Source organism: Vombatus ursinus, unplaced genomic scaffold, assembly GCF_900497805.2.
Source record: "Vombatus ursinus unplaced genomic scaffold, bare-nosed wombat genome assembly UNPS02014798.1, whole genome shotgun sequence".
NCBI lineage: Eukaryota > Metazoa > Chordata > Mammalia > Diprotodontia > Vombatidae > Vombatus > Vombatus ursinus.
In genome coordinates, this window is record NW_020954576.1 from 73,966,199 (window position 1) to 73,993,940 (window position 27,742).

Consider the following 27,742-nt stretch of genomic DNA (forward strand, 5'->3'; position numbering starts at 1 on the left):
ATAAAATAAACCCACATAACTTGTCAGCATTTCTATTTATTACCAACAAAATCCAGTAGCAAGCGATAGAAAGAGAAATTCCATTTAAAGTAACTGCAGACAATATAAAATATTTGAAAGTCTACTTGCCAAGACAAACCCAGGAACTATATAAACAGAATTAAAAAAATACTTTTCACACAAATAAAGTTAGATCTAAATAACTGGAAAAATAGCAGTTGCTCATGGGTAGGCCAAGCTAACATAATAAAAATGACAATTTTACCTAAATTAACTTACTTATTCAGTGCCATACCAATAAAACTACCAAAAAAGTATTTAATAGAGCTAGAAAAAATAATAACAAAATTCATCTGAAAGAACAAAAGGTCCAGAATATCAAGGGAATAAATGAAAAGAAATTCAAGGGAAGGTGGCCTAGCCATACCATATCTTAAATTGTATCATAAAGCAGCAATCATCAAAAGTACTTAGTACTGGCTAAGAAATAGAGTGGTAGATCAGTGAAACAGGTTAGATACATAAGACACAGTAGTCTATGACTATAGTAATCTACTGTTTGATAAACCCAAAGACTTCAGTTTCTGGAATAAGAACTCACTGTCTAACAAAAACTGCTGGGAAAACCAGGAAACAGTAGGGTAGGAACCAGACACAGACCAATAATATTATACCATATACCAAGATAAGGACAAAATGAGTATACGATTTAGACATAAAGGGTGAAACTGTAAGCAAATTAAGAGAGCAAAGAATAGTTTACCTGTCAGACCTATAGAGAAGGGAAGAATTTATGACCAAAAAAAGATAGAGAACATTATGAAAGGCAAAATGGATAATTCTGATTGAATTAAATTAAAAAGGTTTTATACAAACAAAGCTAACGCAACCAAGATTAGAAGGGAAGCAGAAAGCTGGGAAACAATTTTTATAGCCAGTGTCTCTGATAAAGGCTTCATTTCTAAAATATATGGAGAAGTTACAGGAACCCATATAAATGAATTAAAATATATACAAAACAAATAAATGCAAAGAGAATTGATGTGGTGATACTGGCAGTGAAGGTGGCCATTGCTACCAGATGACTAAGCTCTGTAAAGGTCAGTCAAGTCACCAGGCTGATCCTTTAATATGCACCTGTACAGATAAATACCAAATAGATGGCAACTTTAGAGAACTGCTCTATTTAAACTAACTGCATGAGACTTGTGTGTTTCTTTGGGGGAGTATGGGAAATCAAGGATTTTTTCATAGCTACTAATAAAACAATGAGATAAACTGGTTTCATTATACTATCTGTCTCCCACTAAAGTCTTCTTCTGTCTCATTACAGTTCTGGAGATGAGCTTGGTTATTCAGAAGAGTACAAGCTCTAGCAGTGCCTACAACTAGAAAACCTGAAGATGGACATGGTGATGGCTACTTTGCCCACAGTTAATAGAATAGCCTGGCTCTTTTCAGAGGCTGACCATGAGGCAATTAATTATTTAATTATTTTTCCCCATAGTAATTCATTAATCTGTCTAGTAACGAATAGAAGGGTTATGACTACTATCACATTGATGAAATTATGGACATTTTAAGTACTGAAGTACATTATCAGTCAAGTAACTTCATATATGATACACTAAGTAGTGTTTTGGTTGCTTTTTAAAATTACTTCATGAAAAAGACAGTATACTTTCTTTAAACTGAATCCAAATTACCAAAAACCTCAAGTCATCAGATTTTTTCCCAGTACTATACAAGGATAAATATTATATACAATGATGACTGAGGTATGACAAAATTCTGAAATGATTTCCAATTCAAAGTTTCAATTACATTGTCACCTTCATGTTAAGTATATTTTGTTTCAGTCAAAGGATTTGAGAATTTGTAAGCTATAAATGATATTCAAGTACTCCCTGATTTTTGTCACAGTGTATTTTGGAAACTTTAACAAAGGTATCATAAAGCAAGTCATATTTCTCACAGAACTCTATTATACACTCCTTTTCTTCTTGCTGGGAAGGAATATTATAGATGTCCAATGTGTCAGATACTGATCTAAGTGGTTATTGTATTGGTCAGTCTTCCTTCACTGTTTTTCTCTAATATGAGGAAAGGATCAGGGTAGGGGCTAGAGAAAAAACATATTGGATAATTCGGCATTTGCTGTCACACACAGTCAGTAAGTCAGTTTGTTTGGCTTTACCTGTACTGCTTTGAAATGTTTCTCGGGGTGGTGGAAGGACTGCAAGAAAATGACAGTTAATACCATTTTAAAGCCTCTGGGCTAATCAATCTCAATTAGAAACCTTATAATTATTTTATTAGCTATGAATTCTGCCCTAGCTTAATTCTATTTTTATATAATTTTTATCAAAAGCCTAACCAGTTTCTAACCCATCTTCAGACCTCCCTCTCCCTGAGTCTGTCCACCCTGAAGTGATTAGAATCCCAGAACGACTCCTCCCTGAAGTGATCAGACTAAGAAAAGGAAGAAATTTTGGACTACTTCAACTCACTTCTATAAGGGGGAAAAGAGAATTCTTAGAGGTCAGAGGATTAAATGGTTCTATGAACATAATTCTCTGGAATGCACCAACATTTTGAAAATTACCATCATTCCTAAGCTGTTACCTAAACCCTGAACTCTTGCTCAATCCTGACTATGTAATTTTGGCTACTATTTGAGAATGTTATAAGATGTAACTCCAAAATGGGTTGTGTCAGAGATTTTCAAAGGCAGTATGCATTTCTGCCTTTGGATTCTTTCTAAGCAAATGGTTAGAAGTAGTTTAATTAAAATTAATAAAAATTGTTTCTAGAATGCTTATGTCTAAAATGCAAAATAGAGAATTTTTTTCCCTACAGATTATATCACTTAAGAGTCTGGATGAAATAAATCACAGATATGACCAACAATATGTTATCAAGTCAGATACCACAATAATTTTTTAAATGATAAACTCCATTCCAAGTCCTATAAAATGGGCAAAAAATATATACTGATGTGTACACATATCTATCTATCTATCTATCTATCTATCTATCTATCTATCTATGGCATTAATGCACTATACATTTTACATACATAGTTAGTCAACAACCATTTATTAAGCACCTTTATGAGATACTATTCTATGTACTAGAGAAAAAAAGAAAGGCAAAACATGCTCCTGCCTTGAAGGACCTCACTTTTTAAAGAGAAAGAAAATATACAGATTGCTGCGTGTATGTGTGTGTGTGTGTATAGTAAATGGAAGGTGATCTCAGATGGAAGGCACTGACAGGAATGGAGAGATTAGGGAGAAGGCCTCTTCCAAAAGGTGGGATCTGAGCTGACTGAAGGAAGCCAAGAGGCAGTGACAGGCAGGGAAAGCACTTCAGGCACAGGAGAGAGCTGGTAAAAAGGCAGACTTAGGAGATAGGGTGTCCCCCTGTGACAAAAAGTAAGTAGTAACACTGGATTATAGATTGTGTAGAGGAAGTAAAGTATAAGAAAACAGGAATGTTAAAAAAGGACCAGGTTATTAAGGTCTTTACATGCCGAACAGGGAAATCTATATTTGATCCTAGAGGTAAAAGGGAGCCATGGGAGTTTACTGAGTAGGGAATGAAATGATCCTGTCTGCATGGTAGGAAAACTACTTTGGCAGCTGAGTGGAGGCTGAACTGGAGTGGAGAGAGCCTTGGGGCAGAGTAACCAGCCAGAAGGCTACTGCCATAGTTTAAGCATGAGGTGATGAAAGACTGTACCAAAGGTTGCAGTGGCTGTGGCTGTGTACGTGGAGAGAAGGTGTAACACATATGCATTGTGTAGGTAGGAATGGCAATAATTGGCAACAGACCAGATGACTGGATATGTGAATATAAAAGAGTTAATGACGACAGCAAGGTTGCTAGTATGAGTGACTTGCAGTAACTGGCAGTTTGAGAAGAATGGAGCATTTAGGCAGAAAGATAACAAGTCCAATTGTAAGCATGTTTAGTTTAAAATGTCTACAAGACATTCAGTTTGATATGGACAAAAGAGAGCTGGAGATGTAAGACTGCAGGTGAACAAGGAGGTTAGGGTTTAATAAATAGATCTGAGAATCATCTGTATACAGATGACTGTTTAATACATGGGAGCTGATGAGATCATAAAGCAACATAGTATACAGGGAAAAGAGACATAAGAGAGAGCCTTGAGGGTCACCCACTGTTAGCAGACATGACTTGGATGAATATCCATCAAAAAAGAATGATAAGAATCCATCAAGATAGGAGAACCAGGAAAAAGCAATGTCATGAAAATTTAGGAGAGATTATCAAGGAAAAGAAGATGATGAACAGTGTCAAAGACAGCAGAGAAGTCAAGAAGAATAAGGATTGAGAAAAGACCATTAATTTTTTTTAAATGATGTTTCTTTAATCAATGCATAAAGAACCTTTAGGTGATAGTTATGTCTCCTATCTCCTTCTTTAAGCACTAATTCTAATAGTTTAAAATTTTTAACAGGACTGGTAAATAGATCATTAAAGTATGCACAGTGGAACAGGAAGCAAGGTGCCATTCTTCTCAGTTACCTTTCTCTCTCTGTCTGTCTCTGTCTCTCTCTCTGTATGTATGTATGTATGTCTAAGACTGTCATTAGTAATTGGGTAGTTTGAAAGAAAAAGTTGGGTAGAGTTGAGTATGATGTGATTCTAAAAAGCAAAATGATGCAGGAAAAGGCAAAAAGAGTAAGTATCTCATACAAATGAAGTGTGAGAGGAAGAACTAATACAGAAAGATTAGATGGGGGAGGAGAGTGGGTAGTTCTGGAACCCTACTCTCGTCGGTAATGGGTTAAAGAGAGAACAACATACACACACACACACACACACATATATATGTATATCTACAAGGGTATAAAAATCTTCCAGATTCAGAAAGAAAAAGAAGGTAAGGGGATAGGGAGGGGGAAGAGGGTAAGGAAGAGTTAGGGAATTAGATAAGGGGGGGTATAGAAGTATGTGTCCATTAATGGGAATGGAACAGAGGGAACAACACACATACACCCACACACACATATTTAAAAGAGAATAAAAATCTTCTAAATTTATAAAGAAATAAGAGGGTAAGGGGATAAGGAGGGAGCGTTCTTCAGAGGGGAGGATGAGGGAATAGGTTAAAAGAGGATACAGAAGGGTGTTCAGATTAATGGGGATGGAGGACAAGGGAGGGATCCTTGGGAGGATAAAGGAGGGATTCTTGGAGTGGGGCTAGGTTAAGGAATAGGAGGGCAAGGTAGCAGGTAGAAGCAGAGGAGTGAGGAAGGATAGGAATAGGGTGAGAAGGATAGTGAGGAAAATTGGAAGGAGGAAAATATACTACAAGTAATTGTAGCTTAGAATGTGAATGGGATGGATTTACTTATAAAATGGAAACTAATAGCAGATTAAAAATTTGAATTCAACAATATGTTGCTTTCAGGAAATGCTATAAAAATGAGAGATAGACACAAACACAAATAAAGATCAGGAGCAGAATTTATTATGTAAAAAAGGAGGGATAGTAATCATGATCTCAGACAAAGTTAAAGCTAAAATCAGATTCAATCAAAAGATAAAAATAAGGAAATTACACTGTCAACCATATTAATCAATAGTTTTAGACCATATAAAATAATGTTACTAGACAGTATAAATAAATATGAGAGTATACCTGACAAACAGACATTGGAACTATATGAATATAAACACAAAACACCTTTCATACAAAGTTATATCTAAATAACTGAAATAATATTTATTGTGCATGGGTAGATAAAGCTAAAATAATTTTAAAAATGATCATTTTAGTTAAGATGCTATCCACCTTCAGAGAAACAGATGACAAGTAGAAATAAGTATAATACAGTTTACATATATGCGTTTGAGTATATATGTATATGTTTATAGATATCTATGTAAAGGCATGTATGTGTGTATATATAGATAAACATATGTATATATAGGTACATATATATCTACACTCAATTGTAGCCGCCTTGGGGGAGAGAGGAAGGGGAAAAAATAAACAGTGCACAGCAGAGGACAAAACAAAACATACAAGAAAGCAAAGATGGACAACTTTGAAAATAATGTGTAGTATTCATTATATAGATTTTCCTGAAATGGAAATTTATTGCTTTTACTGAATTCTTTCTTATGTTCTGCTGTGTACATGACAATGGTTTTTTTTTTCTAATTTTGTATTTAAGTTTAAAATAAATTTAAATTTTTTTTAAAAAGACCATTAAATTTGGTAACTAGGAGATGATTGGTGACTTTATATATAATAGTCTCAGTTGAATGATGAAATTGGAAGCTAGATTAATGAGACTATTTAGAATTGTGGATTGCTCTCTCAAGGAGTTTAGCCAAGAAGGGAAGGAAGGTTTTAGAGACATAGGGTGATAGGAAGGATGATAGGATCAAGTGAAGTTTTTTTTTTTTTAATGACTCTTCATATATAAATCAGACATAAAACTAATATGCCAGATATAATAAACACTGAGAATTTGATTAATAATCACATTACTCTATAAGACTGTAAACACCATAGAGGCAGGACTGAGTAATCTAGACTTTGTATCTTCCTCATCACCTACAACCATCAATAAACAGGAGGTACTTGTATTTTCTTTATTTTTGCCCCCTTAAAATTTGGAAGGAATATGGAAGATGACTTAGACAGCAGAGCTAATAAAAAAATTAAAAAGCTGTTCAGAAAAGTCTAATCTGTTAACTGTTTTGGAGGGATAAAGAAGTGACAAAATAGGCTTTGATGGAAGTAAAGGATGCTAACATTATAGTTAGGACAGTTTAAGATTTGCCCAGTACTTTCACCAACTTCTAAATAGGATATGTTGCAAAAACATTTGTGAGTTAACTGTTTAAAATGTGGAATAGACTTTTTCATGAAAGAGTGTCATCAGAGTTCTCAAGCCTAAATAACCAATGATGTACCTGAACCATGGTTCTCTTGTTACTACAAAATCTAAATGCCCTTTGTAATATTATTTCTATGGGAAAATGCATTTTTGTTTCAATTGTGAGTGGGTGGCTTTCTCACCACAATCACAGCAATGAGAGGGCCCCCACTCTCCTTCTAACTATTCTCTTCTGGTGGGAACAGCGCCTTGATAAAGGGCACAGGCTCTGGCAGTAGAGTTCAAAAGGTAACAGCCCAGAGACTCTTTGGAAGCAGGAAACTCCCCTGGCCAAAGGGTTTCAGTTTCCAACTGGAATGGGATGAAATACAGTGATGGGGAATACAGCATTTGAAGGACTAGCAAAAGTTGTTTTGTACATACAAAAGATAGTCATCAATAGAGTATTACTAAGACAGAAACTGGGTATTTATTAAGCAGCACTAAATGATAAAGGTGGCAAAATGCAAAGCAATGAAATGGGGATTGTACATACACAGGATCAAAGCATCATAGATTTAGAGCTGGAAGGGACCTCAAAAGTCATCGAGTATAATGCCCTAATTTTACAATGAGGAAATAGGCTCAGAGAGTTGAGTTAACTTGTCCAGGGGAGCATGGGGAATAAGAAGAAGAGCCAAAATTTTAACTCAGATTTTCTGTCACCAAATCCAAGAATCTTTCCACTACTGTACATGCTTAGTAACAATTAATTAGCATATTACATTATAACAGTGACGAAAATGCCTGGAGAAGGAAACGGTAAACTACTCCAGTATCTTTGCCAAGAAAACGCCAAATGGGGTCATGAAGAGTCACACACAACTGAAGAACGACTTAACAACAACGTGATAATAACAACAACATAATAAAAAACCAGAATGTTGATTCCCTAAATATTATGAACAAACAGGAATTTATTATCCATACCTCTTTCCTGCAGTGTATTTTCACATAATGCAAATCTCACCAAGGCATCATGCAAGTAGTCAAATTCATGAAAAATCAACATTTACAGAATTGTACAATCATCACAGACTAAACAACTTTAAAAGCAAAGCAAAATACAACAGTATTTTCTTTTGTGGTAGCTGTCTTTAGACAACTCATGCTCATTTCATGGATAGTTGCACCATTGCTGTGACATTAAACTTTATGAAAAACTTTGCCAGCTGGTTGCTTTAGGGAATGTGATTATTCTATCTTTTCTAAAATAGCTAGGGCCCAAGAGTGGTTAGACAGACCAATAAAAATGAAAGAAGTCTAGGGATATAAAAGAGTATTACTCTATATTGTTCTGTCGGTGAAGAAGTACTGGATTGACCAAAATATCCACTACTATCTTAAATTGTTAAGTTTTAAGTTTCTGCTTTTTAAAATATTGCTGCAGGAAGATTATAATTTTAACCAAAATGACTGTTAATTTGAGAATTGCTTCTTTGCGTGAAAAAAGATTACTATATCATAAGAGGAAAAAGTTTTTAATTGGTATGCCAAAATGTATAATTAAGAATAAGTACTGAATAAAAATCTAGCTTAGATTCTGAGGACACAAAGCTCAGTCTCTAAGTACAAGCCCAGACACGTATAATTTAAAGCCTAAAGAACTAGCACTCTAATTAGTATGCATGTATACCTCTTAATTTTTTACCACTATTCTGGGTCCCAATTCTGATCACTACTCCAAAAGGAATATGATCAAAAATAAAAGTTATTTTCAACTGCAGAGTATATTTCTCTCTGGGATTCAATGAGATCCTATAAAAGGTCCATTAATTTCATTTAGACCATACTAATACTCGAGCAAATACATTTGTGATTGCTAGTGTGGCAGGGGTAGATTGGAGCACTTCTCATGGAATGAAGCATGTATAACGGGGCACAGATTTTCTTTTTTTTTGACATGTACAATCATGTTACACATATTTCTACATTAGTGATATTGTGAAAGAAGAATCAGAACAAAAGGGAAAAACCACGAGAAACAAAAAACCACCAAAAAAAAAAAAGTGAAAAATTCTATGCTTCAATCTGCATTCAGATTCCATAATACTTTTTCTGAATGTAGTTAGCATTTTCTTTCTTTCTTTCTTTTAGTTTTCAACATTCACTTTTATAAGATTTTGAGTTCCAAATCCTCCCCCCCCATTCTCCCCAAGACAGCATGCAATCTGATATAAGCTATCCATGTACAATCATATTAAACATAATTTCACATTAGTCATGTTGTGAAAGAAGAATCACAACAAAAGGTAAAAACCACAAGAAAGAAAAGAAAAGAGAAAATACTATGCTTCAAGCTGCATTCAGACTCCATAGTTCTTTCTCTGGATGTGGACAGCATTTTCCATCATGAGTCTTTTGGAATTGTCTTAGATCCTTGCATTTCTCAGAAGAGCTAAGTCTGTCACTATTAGTCATTGCACAACATGGCATTACTGTGTATAATATTCTCCTGGCTCTGCTCACTTCACTCAGCATCAGTTCATGTAAGTCTTTCCATGTTTTTCTGAAATCCACCTGCTCATCATTTCTTATAGCACAATAGTATTCCATTACATTCATATACCACAACTTGTTCAACCATTCCCTAATTGATGGACATTCCCTCAATTTCCAATTCTTTGCCAAGACAAAAAAGAGCTACTATAAATATTTTTGTACATGTGGGTCCTTTTCCCTTTTTTATTATGTCTTTGGGATACAGACCTAGTATTGCTAGATCAAAGAGTATGCAGAGTTTTATAGCCCTTTGGGCACAGTTCCAAATTGCTCTCCAGAATGGTTGGATCAGTTCACAACTCCACCAATACTGCATTAGTGTTCCAATTTTCCCCTATCTCCAACACTTATTATTTTCCTTTTCTGTCATATTAGTCAATCTGATAGGTGTGAGGTGGTACCTCCCCTTTGAGGCTTCACATGTAGGTTTGACATTGTTGTCTTCTTCTGAGTTTTTGTTTTGATCTTCCCTGCTGCCGTAGTAGCGTTCTATGGCCAGTGTTCTTTTCTGTTTCTTATTCATTTTCCAGCCTATTTCATGACTTTTTATTATTATTTTTTTTTTAGGCAATGGGGTTAAGTGACTTGCCCAGGGTCACAGAGCTAGCAAGTGTCAAGTGTCTGAGGCCGGATTTGAACTCAGGTCCTCCTGACTCCAGGGCCAGAGCTCTATCCACTGAGCCACCTAGCTGCCCTTATTTCATGACTTTTAAGGTTGAGCTCTGCTCCAAGGGTACAGGGGTCACTGTCCCAAGCTTCTTATGCTGGGGGCCAGGAGCTTGGTCACTGGCTTTCCACACTGGGGCCTCAGGTATGTGCAGCTTGCCCACTTCACTGGGGGTGACCCAGCCTAGTTGCACCTGTTGTGCCAGGATCTGAAGCTTGCAATTTGCCTTCTGCAATGGGGCTGGAGGCTTCACAGCTGGCCCTACTAGCCTGCTGAACCAGGACCGAGGGGCCTCAGTTGCTGATGTGTGTTGTGGCTAAGAGCCTCCCACTGGCTTGCTGCGCTCCTCTAACACCTAAGTGAGACAGATCTTTCCTGAAGTCCTTCTAAGCTATCTTAAGCTAGAAAATTGTTTCACTCTGTCTTTTTGTGGATTCTGTCGCTCTAGAATCCATTTAGAGGCTTGATTTAATGTTGTTTCCAAGGGAAACTGGGGAGAGCTCAAGCAACTTCCTGGCTTCTCTCCGCCATCTTGGCTTCCCCCTGGTACATTGATTTTCACCCCTTGTTGATGTGCATACATGATCTAGCAACTCATGATTGGTCATTTGGTCCCTAAAACTGAAGGAATTATGTCAAAGATGGCTGGCAGGCAGAGCCACAACTACTGCTGAGTGAGAACAGGAGAGTTAAGAAATACCACTACTCCATCTGGAAGTCCAAGAGGAGTACAGGAAGTCCCAAATCAATGTATGCAAGAGAGAGAGAGTGAAGTTTTTCTAAGACTCTTATAGATTATTGAGGAGATGGCTCTTCCTGGCCCAGGGAGCAGTCATCTTCAACATAACCCCTCAAATCACAAGGACCAATAGACCAATCAGGAGCAAGTCTTTTAATAAGGAGCCAGAACACATGCTTACCTCTATGGAAAGTTCTCCAATCCAAGCTCTGTTGTACTAGAATATAATAAATGCTACTGGAAGTTTTAATAAATTATGCCTCCAGTAAAACAAGTGATGGCCTTGGGGACTAAAATAATTGCTACTTTCTAGTACTTGACCCCCAAAAGGTAACATTCCCCTGGAATATCCAGTGTAATGATGAAATCTTTAAAATAATCAAAATATAAACAAATAACCCAGTCAAACAATTTAAAATTGTCTTAACATTAGAGATGATTCCATTAAAGAAAAGTGGAGGAGAATCAAAACATACATCTTTCGCAATATGTCTCCTATGGGTAGGGAATGTATTCTTAACCAACAAGGATTAAAGGAAATCACAGAACACAATATAAGTAATTTTAATTACATGAAATTGAAAAGATTCTGCAGAAACAAAATTAATTCATCTAGGATAAGAAGGGAACTGGTCAAATGGAGAATAAAACCTTTGTATCAAATTTCTCAAATAAAGTATCCCAGTGGAAAAAGGATACAAACAGTTCTCAAAAGAATTGTAAATTATTAATATAAATATGAATGTTCCAAATCACTAATAAAAGAAATGTCAATCAAAATGAAGTAAGCAGAAAGAAAACAATATTTGAGATGATCACAGCAATGCAAACATACTACCACAAAATAACCCAAAGTAAATGTTATAAAATTATAAAGACTAAATGTGGCTATAAGGAAGTGACATGAAAAGACACCTGCCACATTTCTGCAGAGGTGAGAGGTCCACAGGTAGGAAACACTTCATCTCTTTTTAGATTTTTCCAATGTATTGCTTGATTTTTGTTAATTGCTTTTACTCTTCTTTTATTTTTCTTCCTTTTAAAAATATTGTTATATGGGACGGCCCCCATGGGGGGGGCCATAGGGTGAGGAAAGATACAAGGGAAAGTTAGACAATACAAAAAACAAAAGATATCAATAAAATTCATTGTTAAAATAAAGTAGTTTTCCCTAAATATCTTTTTGAGAATTCATTAGAGAGAATTCATTTGAGAATTCATTAGAGTTTTTTTCTTTCAAAGAAAATATTTCTGGCAAACCTAAAACACTATTTTTTACCTCTTAATATAAACATAAAATACTTATTATAAACATTTCTTATTGGAGAACCTATGATCAAATCACTCTTCCATTTATCCCATTTGCTTTCATTTTTTTTTTAAGTAAATGTTATTTTTTTTTTTAACAAAACAAAAGAGTAACCTGCATTTCTATTTCTAGGAAACTTGAAATCAAGTCTCAAACTAACCCACAGGTCAGGTTAGAATGTAAGGCATTGTGCCAGGCACTGTGGTCAGTCAGTCAGCCAGTCAACAATTCTCTGTTAAACACTTACTACTTGCCAGGGGCTGTGCTGAGCACTGGGGCAAGAAAGAAAGACAAAAAAAAGCCCCTATTCTCATGGAGCTTAGATTTTAATGGGAGATACTAACATGAGAATAACTAGGTATGTGCAAGCTATATACACAGTAGGTGAAAGGTAATCTCAGAGGGTACACATTCAAGTCTTTGAGTCAGATAAAATACCTATTTTATTATAAAACATTAGTTTTTTGTTATATAAATAATATATAAATAAATCTTATTTATTATTAATTATTTTAATATCATAAAATACCTATCTAATAGATAAAATATCTACTATCTTTGCAGATCCTGCATAGGCATAAAGGGTAGGCTGAACTGATATTCACCCAGACTTTTACACTTCCATGGCTATAGTGATCTCATCAGTGTTAGCACTTCCTGTGTAGCAAAACAAAAACATCCCCAAAAAGAAAAAGGAATGGAAATCTGTTGGTTTATAATGACGTAAATGTTTCCAGATAAGAATATTTAGCTTGGATATTTGAATTCATCTTAACAGACACTCTGTCCCAGCGACACACACACTCAAGTTCCAAAATGGATCCTTAAGTTTTTTGAATTCAGCAGATAATGGATCACCCTAAGAATTCCAGAAAGAGGTTTTCTAGTCCCGTAACACTCTCCTCCCCACCCATCCACTCTTCCAGCTCCTATGACATTGAATCCTGCAGGTAAGAATTTATGACTTTAGGGCTGACTCTCTCCTTCTATCACCTCTAACAAGTATATCTAAGGCCAAGGGCTTGGCCCTCTGCTCTTCACTTCCTATATCTGTTATACTGACAGCTCTTAACAAGGTCATTTAGTTCCCAGGGCCACAGACACTCAGAGCCCACCCCCTATTGTTAGTTTTCTAGGTCTGTCTCTGTTTCTCCTAAAATTTAAGCTCTTTGAGGGCAGTGACAATTTTGTCTTTATACCTCTGGTACCTTGCACACAGAATCTACTAAATAAGTATTTGTTGAATTTGCCAACTAAAACTACAGTCTCTAAAAATCTTCAGTCTTCATTCTTTTTGATTTCACTGTTTGATATTACACCCCCTTCTTCTGGATATTCCTTTCCCCAAGGTTTTTCATGAGACCTCTGTTATGGATTTCTGCCTGACCATATGACTGAAACCAGATTCCTCTGCATCAGCATCATCTATGTCCCACCCCCTTTCCATGGTATACCCCAGGGCTCTCTTTAAACCCTCTTCTCTCTCTACACTTTCTTGGTGATCTATGCAAATGACTACTTGATCTATATACCAGGTACTCTCTCTCCTCAACTCCAGTCCCTTATTTCTAAATGCCTGCTGAACATTTACCCTGAATCTACAATGGACGTTTTGAAAATATGTTCAAATTGAACTCACACTTTCCCACTGTGACTAAATCTACCCTTCCTAACTTCTCTCTTTCTGTAGAGCGCACCACCATCTTAATTACTCAGGTTCACAGCCTAAGAGTTATTTTTCATTCTCCACTCTCCCTGACCCCGCATCCAATCAGCTGCCAACATCTCCCACATCTGTTCCTTGCTCCTTACAGTCACCTCCTTAGTTCAGGCCCCTATCACTGTTAGGTTGAACTATTATAACTACCATTTAAATGGTCTTTCTGCCTCATTCTCTCCTCTCTCCAATCTGTCATCTACACAGCTGACAAATTAATAATCCTAAAACACAAATCTGACCTTCTTACTTCCCATCTTAAGAAATGTCAGTGGCTGCCTACTGCCTCTTGAATAAAATATGAACTTCAATACTTGGTATTTACAGTTCTTCACAACCTGGCTCCAGTCTATCTTTCCAGGCTGAATATATATCCATAGTTTAGGCACTGGCCTGCTTGTTTTCCACCAAATAAAACATTCTTTTACCTAGAATGCTTGCTATATTGCCTACTGGATATCTCCTCCTGATGGTCCAGTAGGTCTTCAAACTTAACACTGTCAAAACAGAATTCATTTTTTTCTCTAAGTTTATCACTCCATACTTTCTTATTTCCATTGAGAGGAAAACCATGCTCCCAGTCATTCAAGTTTGAAACCTAAGAGTCAACCTAAATATAATTCTCTCCACTATAACCCACATCTAATCAACTACCAGATCTTGTGATTCTCTCTCTAGAATCTCTCCCATTCTTTCCTCTTCTCTCCATTCACGCAACTACCACTCTAATCAGACCCTCATTACTTCTTGGTACACAATATCTTTCTAATTGGTCTTTATATCTCATGCTTCTCCAGTCTATCCTCTATACCGTGCCTGACACACAGTAGGCACTTAATAAATGTTTAATGACTACTAATATATATCTATATATCTATATCTATATATCTATATCTATATATCTATATATATATACACATATATACACACACAGATCTGTATATGTATATACGTAAATATATTTCCCCAGTAGAATGGAAGCTCCCTGTGGGCAAAACTTGTTTCATTTTTGTCTTTGTTTACTCAGGACATCGCACATAGCTACTGCTTAACAAATGCTTGCTGAATTCAACTGCCACTGATACCATCCTTATCCAGCTCATCACTACCTTATATTTACAATATTGCATTTTTCTGGCTTATTCACTAGATTCCCCATCTCAAGGCAATTGTCTCTGCAATCCACCCTGCACATCAGCAATTTATCTTATAAAATTACATTTTAACGCTATTACTCCCTTTCTGCAGAACTTCTAGTGTTTCCTTAATGCCTATTCTATCAAGTCCAAAATCCACAGTCTTGTTTTCAAGGCTGTCTGTCAACTGGTTCACCTCACTTATTCAACTCTTACCATCCTTTACCACCCATCATGAATCCTCCCTCCAATCATGCTCTTTGTAATATTCTCCTCACCTGCCCTGTTCATTCCTATACCTCAGATTGGCACTGAATTATTTATTGCTTTGACCTTTTACTAGCTGTCTCTTTTATTTATTCCTTCATCCAGCATTTATTAAGTATCTAATCTGTACCAAGTACTCTTCCAAGTGCAAGCAACACCAAATGAAATCCTCTCTGGCATCAAGGAAATTATATCTTGTTACATGGAAGCAACATGAACATAGAAAATTAAATACAAAATATATTCAAGTTGCAAAAAATATATATACATACATACATATACACACACACACACATATATATATTCAAGGTATATATATATTCAAGGTGTATATATATATATATATGTCTATTCAAGGTAATTTCCAGGGGGAGAGAAATAAAGGGGATCAAGACAGATTTCTAATAGAAGTTTAAAATAAACTCTGAGGGAAGCTAGAGCTTCTAGGAGTTCTGTAAAACTATATTTCAGTTATAAAGACACAAAGATGAAAAAATTAATGTCATGCATGGAGAACAGCAATCAGATCAGTTTTACATCAGTCCTCTTCAAAAATTAGACTATAAGCTCCTCAGAGTTGAGGCCATCTACAAATTGATGGAGTTGACCAAACCAGATAATCTCTGAGGTACCTTCCAACTCTAAAATTCTAGGATTTAAAATCTCCTATTTCTTTAATATCATGCAGAGAACCTCACAGAATACTCATTATATTACAGATATCTAACAAACACTTGTTGATTTGAAAATCATAAGGTCTGTTTGAATCAGTAAGATGTAACTATAACACAGATACCATAAAAACAGAATATTGTACAAAATATGAGGTAAGAACAATAAAATTAAAAACTCTGTGTCAACAAAACTAAAAAGAGTAAAAAGAAAAAAAAAAGCTCTTTTTATGTAGCTCTATGTTCAATAGGACCAATAATCTTCAAGCTCTCATAACTCCTGTGACTCTAGCTGGTGCCTTCCAAAAATGATGAACCATTTCTTTTGACCCAGCTCCCTCACACTTATTCACAACTAACTGTGACTAAATGATTTCCTAAAGCCCTAAATCCAAAGATCTGGTCTGCTGCCAGAGGACAAAGACAGTACTCTACAGAATGCCTCCCTCTGATCACCATATGCCAACTTTAAGGATATTTCCAAAATCAATTTTAGAGGAAGACCCTTTAAAAATTAAATATATTATTGGTTTTTGAAAAACTCTTATCAAGAAATGGGGAACTTGCATACAGAACCTTGGCACCATCTCCCTAAGAAAATGAAAGCTGACATGATAGAAGCACAGAAGTTTCCTTTGTATAAAAAAGTGAGTTCAGAATACATACTTATGAGATAGATAGCATGTCCACTTACAAATGGTTTTGAAAGAGATGAGAAAAAATATACCACCACTTGGAAGCAAAAGCAAACGCAAACAGAGTACCTAAACTGGTATTCTTGGTCTCACAGACAAGGCTTTCTATTGCTTTCAATACTATGACTTTCAGATGATTTACTTTCACTTGAAATTTTTCATATAATTAAAAAAAAGTTATATTAGAAAAAATAAGGGTAAGAAAATCTACTCAATTCTAAACTATAAACTCCTGACCTACAGAACTCATTGGCTAGGGGAACTGTAAAACAGATGGGCTGCATTCCAGTGGAAATACAAGAGCTGAACTCTGGATCAAATAAGCCGCTGTGCTAGACTGCTTCATTCTGAGCTGATGTCAAAATGTGTTTGTGTAGCCCTCTAAAGTAAGAAGAAAGTAGGATTGTACGAAAAACAAATAAAAAACCACTCACACTTTAAAATTTAGCAAATAAGAAATGTGAAATGATAACTGCCAGCTAAATATAATTATAATGTTTACAATTCAGGGATAAAGGGCAATAGCTCTAAATACTTTGTAAATTCAATATTCAGAATCGCCTAACTAAAATAAAAATAAACCTCTCTATCTGTGCTTACTTATAAACACTATTCAGAAGTAACCAACAGATATAGTCTGTTTTTTGGTCATTCAGCTATGACAGTGATCTAATGTTATCAATAATAGACTTTCATATACCAAAAATAGCTATTTGCAGTCGTGTTTCCAACTGATCACTCCTTCAGTAGTCACAGAGGTGATTCTGAGAGTTCTATAATCACCCATTACTTATATAATTTAAGATTACAAGAACAATTTAAAGATTATCACTGTTGATTATCTTGTTAATATACTGACAAAATGAACCACCACTGGTTTCATTTTTTCCTCTGACAATCCCTAATGTTTAAATGTACATGCATGGTGGCTCTTATTCTCAGATATAGTCAATTACCACATACCTCAAAAGTATGCATCTGTTCTGAAGACATTAATAAAAATTAAAGGGCCCATCTATCAGTAATATTTGTAAGAGTATACTTTTGCAAATAAGAGGAAACATAATATGCTATAGCTTGCTCAAAGGTTGATTATGAACAAAGTTTTATTCAATGAATACTCTCCTTAAAATACATTATTAAGAATAACAATATAATGGAGCCCTGTTACAATACTGTAACTGGATTCCTCAGTAGTGAGGCCCTCTTATAATGAGATCCTATAAATACTACAAGAATCAATTTTCTTAAATTGAGTCCAAGACAGGAAGAATTCCATAGTATTACGGGAAGATTTCAGCGTAGAAGCAAAATTTTCATTGAGCCATGTTAAAGAATTCTAAACTTTCAAATTACTACATACAAAAGTCACTCTCAATACAAAATTAAAATGAGTCAATTTGGACTAAAGAAAACAGATAAAACAGAATTTATACTTAACCATACTCTTTTCTTCCAAATGGAAACTAGACTCTAGAGATTGGACCTCTATTCCGTTTTATCAATTCAGATGGAGTAGCTGGATAATAGTAATGCAAAGCTCCATTTCTATTTGAATGGAGAATGCTGCCATCTACTAAAAAACAAAGAGGATGCTACTGGTATAAACCATGACTATTAGGATAGCACATGTATTTTGTAGTGACATTAGGCTGAAATTTAGTATGCATTTATCTAGTAAAGACACATTTTTTTCACTCTATTTGTAAATCACCATTAAACTGATTAAAATGCTGTATGGCTCCAAATAAATTAGCTAGAAAAATCATTTCTTGAATTGTCAACTTTTGTTTCTGAGTACTTGGCCAAAGATGGTGAACTGTCTATACTGTGGCATAAGTCCTTCTACTAAACGATATGGAATGTTATTACCCAATTTATCATCCATATAAGCAGAATAGCTCTCCTTATAATATTACCACAGAAGAGACTACTATGAAACAGGCATAGTGATAGCACTGATTTCCTAACAACTGACTTTAAAGTAACATCACAGCCACAAAACAGAGAAGAACAAAAAAGATAACTAAGAATGGCTTATTTTGCCTCCATGGGTGAACCATTCAAATCTAAATGCTTTACAAAAGGGGATGGGGGGGTTAACATTCTTTTTTACATTTTAAAAAATACACAATGAAAATTCACATTATAGTGTATCATGTTCTATGGACCTCAAGAAAGAACCAATGCTAGAGCACTGTCTCCCAGTAAGATATATGAGATAATTCATAACTAATTCCTCCTGGAAGCAGGCCTCAAGATAAATATACCTTATACTAAGTGGCAGTACTTGAGTCACCTTATATTGAGCTGCACAGCAAATAGCACTGTTGCAAGGTTCCAATATACTACTTAAAAATTCATATTATAAAAGAATATACAAATTAAATTATAAGAAAGGCATGTTTGAAAAAACTAAAAACAAAACAAAACAATAATACTCCTGCCTTACTATTATTCACTTACTATGCTCAAACAGTCACTGCTAACATGATTGTATTTCATACAGTCTTTTGGAATAATTGTTTAGACATGGAGAGCCATGAGGTGAATAAACAATGTAGTAGCATGTCAACTATTCACTTCAATTAACTCCAAATCTTAATCTTTCCTGAATTTGGTGAAACAGAATTCTGACTTAAAGAAAGCAAAAATTTAAAAGGTTAGTGAGTTTTTTAACCAGGTGATTCTAGATGTTATAAAACTTAAGAAAGTAAAAATGAAAGTTTGAAACTATGTTTTAACACTAGAAAGAACAGAATTTAAGAATACTTTGAAGGACCAAACAGCTGTCAATTGACACAGTATATATTTTTTTATCCACAAGGTTAAGAAAACAGATATAGAAATAAAAATTTCATTTCACAGCAAAATTATAATAAAAAGTTCTGTGTCAATGCACCTGGTCCTTCTATTTAATTAATCCATTAAAATTTAATACCATTTCTTTTTGAAATTAAACATTATTATAAGGAGAAGTGCTAAGCAATCATTGCTGTAGATAAAGGGTGTGGTATGTAAGTGTGTATTGCATATTGCAGGGAAATCAGAAACTGAGCATATTTAGATGTCTGTTCATATTCAGATTTACCCCTAAAATTACGTTAATATTAGTTAACATTGTCTTACAAGTGAGGAGTGGCATAAAAGAGAAACATATTCTAGTAAATGTATAAAAAGAAAAGAAGGTAGAGTGGTCAAGTAGGGAGAGCACAAGACAATTGATGGACAGCCCAGTTGCTACAATGGCACTTACATAAGGTCCAAAGGTCCTGAGAAAGGTCTCCATGCTGGATAAAGAATCATATAGAATGAGAAGATGCAGAAGAGCTTTAATCTGTAGAAGAGAATACCCCCAAGGAACCAGAGATCCACTGAAAATAGTAAAATATTTTAAAAAGCCCAATTTGGCAGCATTTAGCAAATCCCCAGGGGAAAGGGGCAGGGAAAATACAAAATATACACCCAAAAGTATAGTTACTGTCTTTGGAGTCAGAAAATCTGGGGTTTGAGTACCTGCTCTACTACTTAGTTGGAGAGCCTCAGACAGTTCACTTAAATTCTCCAGCCCTTGTTTCCTGATTTCTAAAATGATAGGATGAGACTAGAAGATCTTTAAAATCCTTTCCAACTTTAACATTCTCTCACTACATGTGAACACCTCTATATCTACAAGTGAGATCTCTTTTGAGGCTTTCATTACAACTGGTTGGTGGAGTGTAAAGAACACCCTTGCCCAAAGCCTTGCTTGACTGATAAGAATGAGTAGCCCCTTGGACATAGCTTTTTAAAGGGGACAAACAGATCTGTCAAGCCTCTCAAATGAACTAAGAGCAGACAAAGAATCTAAGGTGAAAGAGGGGATACACTTGAAGAGTATTCAAGGGTCTGTGGTGAGGTTGAAGACCCTATTTATACAGTCACTAAGGGAACCTCTCAGCCACAGAATGGCAGCCATGGACAAACAATGATGGAACCTCCTGACATCAGAGGTGGAAGCTGTGAAGAGGTAATGATAGATTGGCAAAAAAAGCTGCTAGACAAAGAATCATGCAGCAGAGGAATTACTAAATCAAGACTCTTAGAGAAAAGAGGAACAATTATATGACTTCAGAGTGGGAGAATCAGCAAAGGACATAGCAATGGGGGTCCAGTGCATTACCACTCTTATTAATTTTTGTAAAGCAACCATGTTGGGGAGCAAATGTTGACCTTGTACTTTGTTACTGTAATGAGTTATCTCTGCTAACATGAGTGGTACTTTAAGTTTAGAAAATTATACAAGTTTCTTAATGGAGGCAGGTTTTACTTGCTTCTATCAACCTCAAAATCTCATATTTTGCTTCTGGGAGAGCCATAATTTCCATTAATTCTGGAGTAAAAAGAAGAATTAATTTTGACTCTTCATTAGCTCAAGTGCAAGTCCTTTTCTGTAGGGTGGAATAAAGGCTCTCCTACATACAATAAACTTGTCAGCCTACACGATTGGTAGAGGGCTAAGGACACTATTTGCTTTTCTGTAAGTACCTAACATGATCCAAGTTCTGAGGTTCCCAGAAAAATGCTGGGTAGGGTGTAAGACAAAAAGTGATTTGTGGAAGCCCCTTCAACGTTGAACTGACCCTTGCCCCTGTCGCTGCTCTTCTTTAGCTGCTACTTCTGGTGCCAAGAGATTCACTAGGGGTTGGGTGGAGGCTTCACTCCTGAACCCAGAGTTCCAACTTTTCTGTGTATGCCTCCTTTCAGTGCTGGTTATCTGTCTACATTTCACTGCATTCATAGCTACTTTACAGGCCTACCTACCCTCTTTTAATGACCAAGTCCAATGCTGTGATTCTGCTATTAGACTAACTAGCCTTATCTCAATCATCGTGTATGCTAATAAGCACCAAAGATCAGGGTACTTTTTATATCCCATGTGTTTGAAATTAAGATATATTTTCAAGACTAGAACAAAGGCCTCCTCATCTTTTAACCTTATTAAGTTGACTGAGCTACTCTTTCTTGTACCCCTTGTCAGGGAAAGACTCCCGTACATTATAGGGTTAAAAACCCTCTATGTTAAAGCATATGTTTTTTTCACATCTTTCCCTATCTATCTGGACATGTTTGTAGTTTCTCAGGTAAATTATTTAAATCTGTTTAAAATGGTCTCCTTCCCCCCCATATGATATGAAGAGGTATCAAATATCGAGAGGTCCTGATTTCAAGATTTATCTACAATTTCTATAAATATATCTCTCAAACACATCATAATAAACCTATAAAACCAGTTAATTACCTTAATATGATGCTACCTTAATGAAAGATAAGTATACGTTCTAATTTACAGATGAACAAACTCCTATTTAAAAAGTAAACATCTAAGGAGAGGTAAAGCTCACAATCATTATTTGTTTGAATAAAATAAATTAACCCATTGATTTTATAAATGGAACCTCTAAAGTATACTAGTTATCTAAAAGAGTTTATTACATACTTAAAGGCCCAATTTTCACCTAGGGAACAGCTCTATACCAGCAAAATCAAGCCAGTGTGCTACTTAAATCACAAGGGTTTTTCATGGTTTAGTTTCCTGGTTTTGTTTCTCCTATAGTCAATAGAAAAATGAAACACTACCCTAGAATCTTCACTCACACTTCCATCACCTATGACTCCATTCTCCACTTTAGAAGACAATGTTCTAATGTGGCTGTTCTTCACAGACATGAGGCTGACTACATTTAATCTATTGGTCTATCAGACAAAGGTACTATGTGCAGGGCCCATTTCTCTTTGTCCTACAAATACTCAATGCCTTTGATCATATAAGGGACCCTATGTCTATCAATCGCTTAGAGCTATGCCACATTATTAAACTCTAGGTCCTTAAAGAATTCCTTCTACCAGTTCTTGTACACAATCCCTTTATTTGCACTCAACATTCACCAGCTGCCTATGTAGCCTATTGTCACCTTTACTCTGAACAAAGTATGGTCCAGTGACAGTGTGCTAAAGTAGGCCTCACTTCAATGGTAGTATTCTGGCTCTGTTCCTAGATCTTGTTGGTACTTATCTCAACTTGCCATGTAACATAAGCAGTTAATGATGATGAAAATACCCAAGGACCTACATTTGTGGCAGACTCAAGATTCAGAGTCACATAGAATTGACACTATTGCTATTTTTTTCTCTTTCTTTAAAACCTGATGCCATATTAGTGCTACCAAACATTGAACACCCTAAGGAAATGATTTGATTTAAGTTTTCATCGTTTGGACAACATATGCCAATGTGATAGAATTCAGGGGAAGCTTTCAACTTTGTGCATTGATGAAAATCTCTGACTACAAATAACACTTCTGGGGCACAGAACTAGCCTCTAACTTTAGTTTCTTTAGAGTTGTATTGACTTAGTTAAAATACTCCATAATCTCTTCCATCTGTTCCTATATGTACTTCATAAAGGTAGCATGTTAGCTCACAGAAGTAACTGGAAGAGGGTCTTAAAAAGGTACACAGCTTCATCAGTTGGAAGAGTTTTGTACTGGTCTCAAAAGGACAGCTTCATGATATGGATCTATCGTATGGCTTTGCGTCACTTGACCAAGGATGGGGAACAAGCTGGATAGCACAGCATCTTTTACTGCCTACAATAACACAAACTAACATACAGTAATGAGATGTTACTGTGGCAATCCAGGTGTTCATTGTAGATGACATCTCTCTAGCTTTACTGTAAGCACAAATAAATGAGAATGCTTGACACGTGAAAGACACTTATTTAAATGTTAATAAATAACTTGTTGATGTTTTTAAAAGATGAAAAACTGACAGCAGTTTGAAATAAATGTAATAAAAGAATTAAATCAGAATTGCAAAGGGCTTATTAAATCCTGTAAAGGTTCCATTTGAAGCTTAAAATAAAAAGAAGAGGCTTCTATAAAGCAAAATGTCAAAATCAACAGGAATACTTCCACCGGAAATGGTGAAATATTTTCTTGAATTAAATTTTCATGTCCTAGAGATAAGATCATACACATAAGAGTTACAATAGGACCAATTTTCCCCTTCCAAATACAAAAAAAAATTATTGACAGAAAAGGTGATATATCTGTTTAAGTGAGAAAAAAAAATGTGACTATATTAACATATATTTGTCTGGGCTTGTAAACAACCCAAAGAAGACTCAAGAATGGTTCATGTAAGCCAGCTGAGAGTAGTCACGATCTAGCTCTGATATTTAAGTTTAAGCCAAGCTGATAGTGTTCTTTAAAAATAAGGAATAACAAATAGATGGCAATAAAAGCAAGTTTTGTAATTACATCTAATTTTGTTGGTACTTTATGTTTCAAAATACACAGAGGTCCCCAAATCAGAAACAAAAAGGGAGCTAATGAACAAATTACATCAGCAAGAAGAAAACCAACTATTTGACCACATTTACCATGGAAGAAAAATGTAGTTTGGGGACTCGTCCAAATCATGAACTGCAAAGTGAATTGGTAAGAAATTAAGTGGTAGGGGCAGCTAGGTGGTGCAGTGGATAGAGACTGGCCCTGGAGTCAGGAGGACCTGAGTTCAAATCTGACCTCAGACACATAACACTTACTAACTGTATGACTCTGTGCAAGTCACTTAACCCCAATTGCCTCATATTAAAAAAAAGGAAAAGAAGAAAAAAAGAAATTAAGTGGTAATTTCAATCTGAGCTTCAAAATGAGCAATACCATTATTTTGCAAACTACATAATACACACATTCTTTCATAAATTAGCAGTACATTCATTTCAGCATATTAGCCAAAAATAGAACACTCTGACATAAAGCATTTCTTACCTTTTTATCATATACATCTTGCCAGTTTACTCCAACAAAGAAACTATGCCTCATAATTTCTTTTGCATCGTCTGGACCTCCACCAAGGCTATCAGGGGAGAAAGTAAGTTAAGTAAATATTAACCATATAAGCAAGGAAAGTTTCATTAAGACTGTGATAGTCTACTCTTGAACAAACTATTAGTAAACACCCCAGAAGAGAATACATTGAGCATCATAATTGAAAACATAAGCATTTCTTTTTTTGCCCCCCTCAATTTTCAAGTCAAAATGGATGTTGGTTAAATATATACCATGTTTGATTTGAGATACAGATCATTAATCTAGGTAGAAAAAAAATTAAAGAATACCACTAGAAACAGAACTAATTTATGAAATTTTCATATTAGGATTTTAAGTTACTTTCCAAAGAACAATACATAAGTTTAAATTCATATGTACTATAACTATGTTGAAGCATATGAATAAATAAAAATATTTTAATAACTAACAAAAAATGGTGGTTAGGGGAGGACTCACAGTCAGGCAAGAAACTGATTTTTAGTAGACTGTTTATTCTAAAGGGTGCTCCATATGCTGAGCAAAGTGCTTTACACACAGAAGATACTTAATAAATGCTTGTTGTTGCTGACACCAAGTATTGCTTATGCATAGCAATGTAGTTATGACAAAAATATATTCTTTGAAAAATATAGTTTAAATGCAGACCAAGTTACAATTGAATGAAATTTGCTATGGGTACTACTAGTCTGGACAACAGAAGTTATGGTCATAATGCACTCAAAATTGATTTCCTACATCATCCTTGAAAACCAGTATCATTAGTTTACAATTACATGCTGAATAATTTTTTTGTTACCATTTTGTTTCCATTTATTTGAACCTGTGAGGAGACAGTGAAAAAGCTGAAATCAGACTATTCTCAGAAATGGCAGGAATATGGGGAGAATACAAAGGGGAAGGAATTGAGGGACTAAAAATAGGCCATTTTCTCTCTTCAAGGTTCAAGGAAGAGCTAGTATAATGAGAACACCAAATCTGTATGAGGGAAATGGAAGAATTAACTTCTATATTAATATTCTGAAGGCTGAAAGGGAATAGCCAGGCCAGGAGAAGATAGACAGGCTCTCTTTACAGCCTGAAATGACTCCCAGCAAGAAGCATTTTTGAAAAGGGGCAGAGGGATCCTGGATTCTTGGAGAGAAGTTGGAAAAAGATTTTGAGAAACATTCAAGACAGTTTATTCAGAATGTCTTCCATCTCCTTTCATGAGTAAATAGTTTTTTACTACTTTTGAAGTATGGATGTTTTAAGTCTATGCAATCAATACATCAAAAACTACAAATTTTCTTAAGTTACCTTATAAGCTATTCTGTGTCAATGAATTTTCCATTCTTTAACATAAGGTCAACCACACTATGCACTGTCTAAGAATAAACTCAAAGTTATCTGAGAGAAACACTTTAGAAGTAGGGAAGTAAAAATCTTTAATATCAAATGCCCTCATAGTATGAAACCACACCAAGTTTGTATATTGATAGTTGCCTTCATTCTAGTCACCAAGTGAAGCACAAGTATTACTTCAGACCTGAAAGTCAATTAATATAAATAATTAATAGTGATCAATTAGGCAGCACAGTGTATAATGTTGGACTTGGAATCAGAAAGACCTGAGTTTGAATTATGCCTCAGATACTTACTACCTTTCTGACCCTGAGGAAGTTACTTAGCTTCTCTGTGCCTCGGTTTCTTCATTTGTAAAATGGGCACAATCGTATCTATCTCACAACGTTGTTAATGAGATGCCATGAGACAACATATGTAAAGCACTTTGCAAACTTGTCATTAGTTATTAAAGAGGAAGGGCAGCATAGGACAGGAGCTGGAGAGTGAAAGATCTAGGAAAGAAGGAAGACCTTCAGGAACATCCTCTATACATGCTGGCTGTATAACCCTGGATGAACCATTTCACTTCTCTGGGATCCAAAGAACACGCTGGCTACATGTTGCAGAGAAGTTGCTTAACAGCACTGCTGAGAGGAATTTCCCCCCACAGAGAACTCTAACAATGATAAAATGACAGATGTGAGCCCCTCAAAAGAAGGGGCCACTTTGATTCAGTTCTAACAAATTCTATCTCTTTTCAGTATCCATAAATTATAGATCCCACAATCTGTATCCCAAACCAAATTCTCAATTATCTATTGATTCACAACAGTTAGGAACATCTCAGAAGCCATCTTTATAGTATGTATTATATTTACATGGAATCGTGACTTATCTTTTAAAAGGTCTCTATTTCAGTTCAAAAAACACATGTACCAATCATTTTTACAGAGTTATACATCTTTTTTTTGTGACACACTAAAAAGGAGTTGCAAAAAAAAAAAAATTCTGAATCTATGATTACAGAAATCTTAAATGTGATCCCTCGTGCTACTGGTTCCAAAGGTAAAACAAAGTGTCAGTGTCCCTTTCCTCCAGATAGGAGGTAGTGGAATATAGTGAAAAGTTGGTTGGATCTGGAAGCAGAGGACAAGGGTGCTTAGCCTAGCTCAAAACCAATGTGACCTTTGGTAAGACATTTAATTTCTTTTGGTTTCAGGCCCTTCATCTGCAAAATGAGCAGATTGCAATGACCGGATGACCTCTAAGGTTCTTTCCTACTCTAAATCTAAGATTCTGTGTCTCTCCATTAAAAAGGTCTTCAATGCTGTAGGACAATGTAAATATGCAAGATAAAAAGGGCAAATCTACGTTGTTCCTAAAAGAAAACATATAGAAATACATATGCACATATGTACATGGTGGCCAATGGCCAAACTAAGAATAATTTGACACACATAAAATACTATAAATAAAAGATCCTAAAATTATATATGTATATGTATATATGTATGTATATCTGTGTACATATATATCCATCAATATGTAGGACAGATGCTATAGACTAATGAGCTTATGCCAACCTATGAATGAATTGTTTAGACAGAAGGCTTAAAATACTTTAAATTTATGTTAGATTAAGTTTGTATTGAAATTTGGAAGGAGAGAAGTTAGCTATACAGGGAAGACTGAACTATAAAATTCCTCTCAAAAGGCCTTTCCTTTATTTTCAACTTTCAAGAATAGTCCCTGATTCTCAAAGGATTACTAATGTACATTTAAACTTATTTAAGGTTTATTTATGGTTGCAAAACATATGAATATGATCTCATCTGAAATTAACCCTGTGAAGCTGTTAGGGCAGATACCTTTATTTTACAAATAAAGGAACTGAGACTCAAAAAGTGATT

The 27,742-nt window shown here is 35.3% G+C and overlaps 1 protein-coding gene across 2 annotated transcripts in view; it reads right to left on the reverse strand.

Annotated features, from left to right (window-relative positions):
• Nucleotides 1-27,742, reverse strand: part of LOC114049642 (RAC-gamma serine/threonine-protein kinase) — a 362,981-nt gene that overhangs the window by 22,401 nt on the left and 312,838 nt on the right. For both annotated transcript variants that reach the window (XM_027870916.1, XM_027870917.1), the window contains one exon: nucleotides 24,447-24,534. In XM_027870916.1, the coding sequence (XP_027726717.1) occupies nucleotides 24,447-24,534 (88 nt within the window). The remainder of the gene's footprint in view (nucleotides 1-24,446; nucleotides 24,535-27,742) is intronic.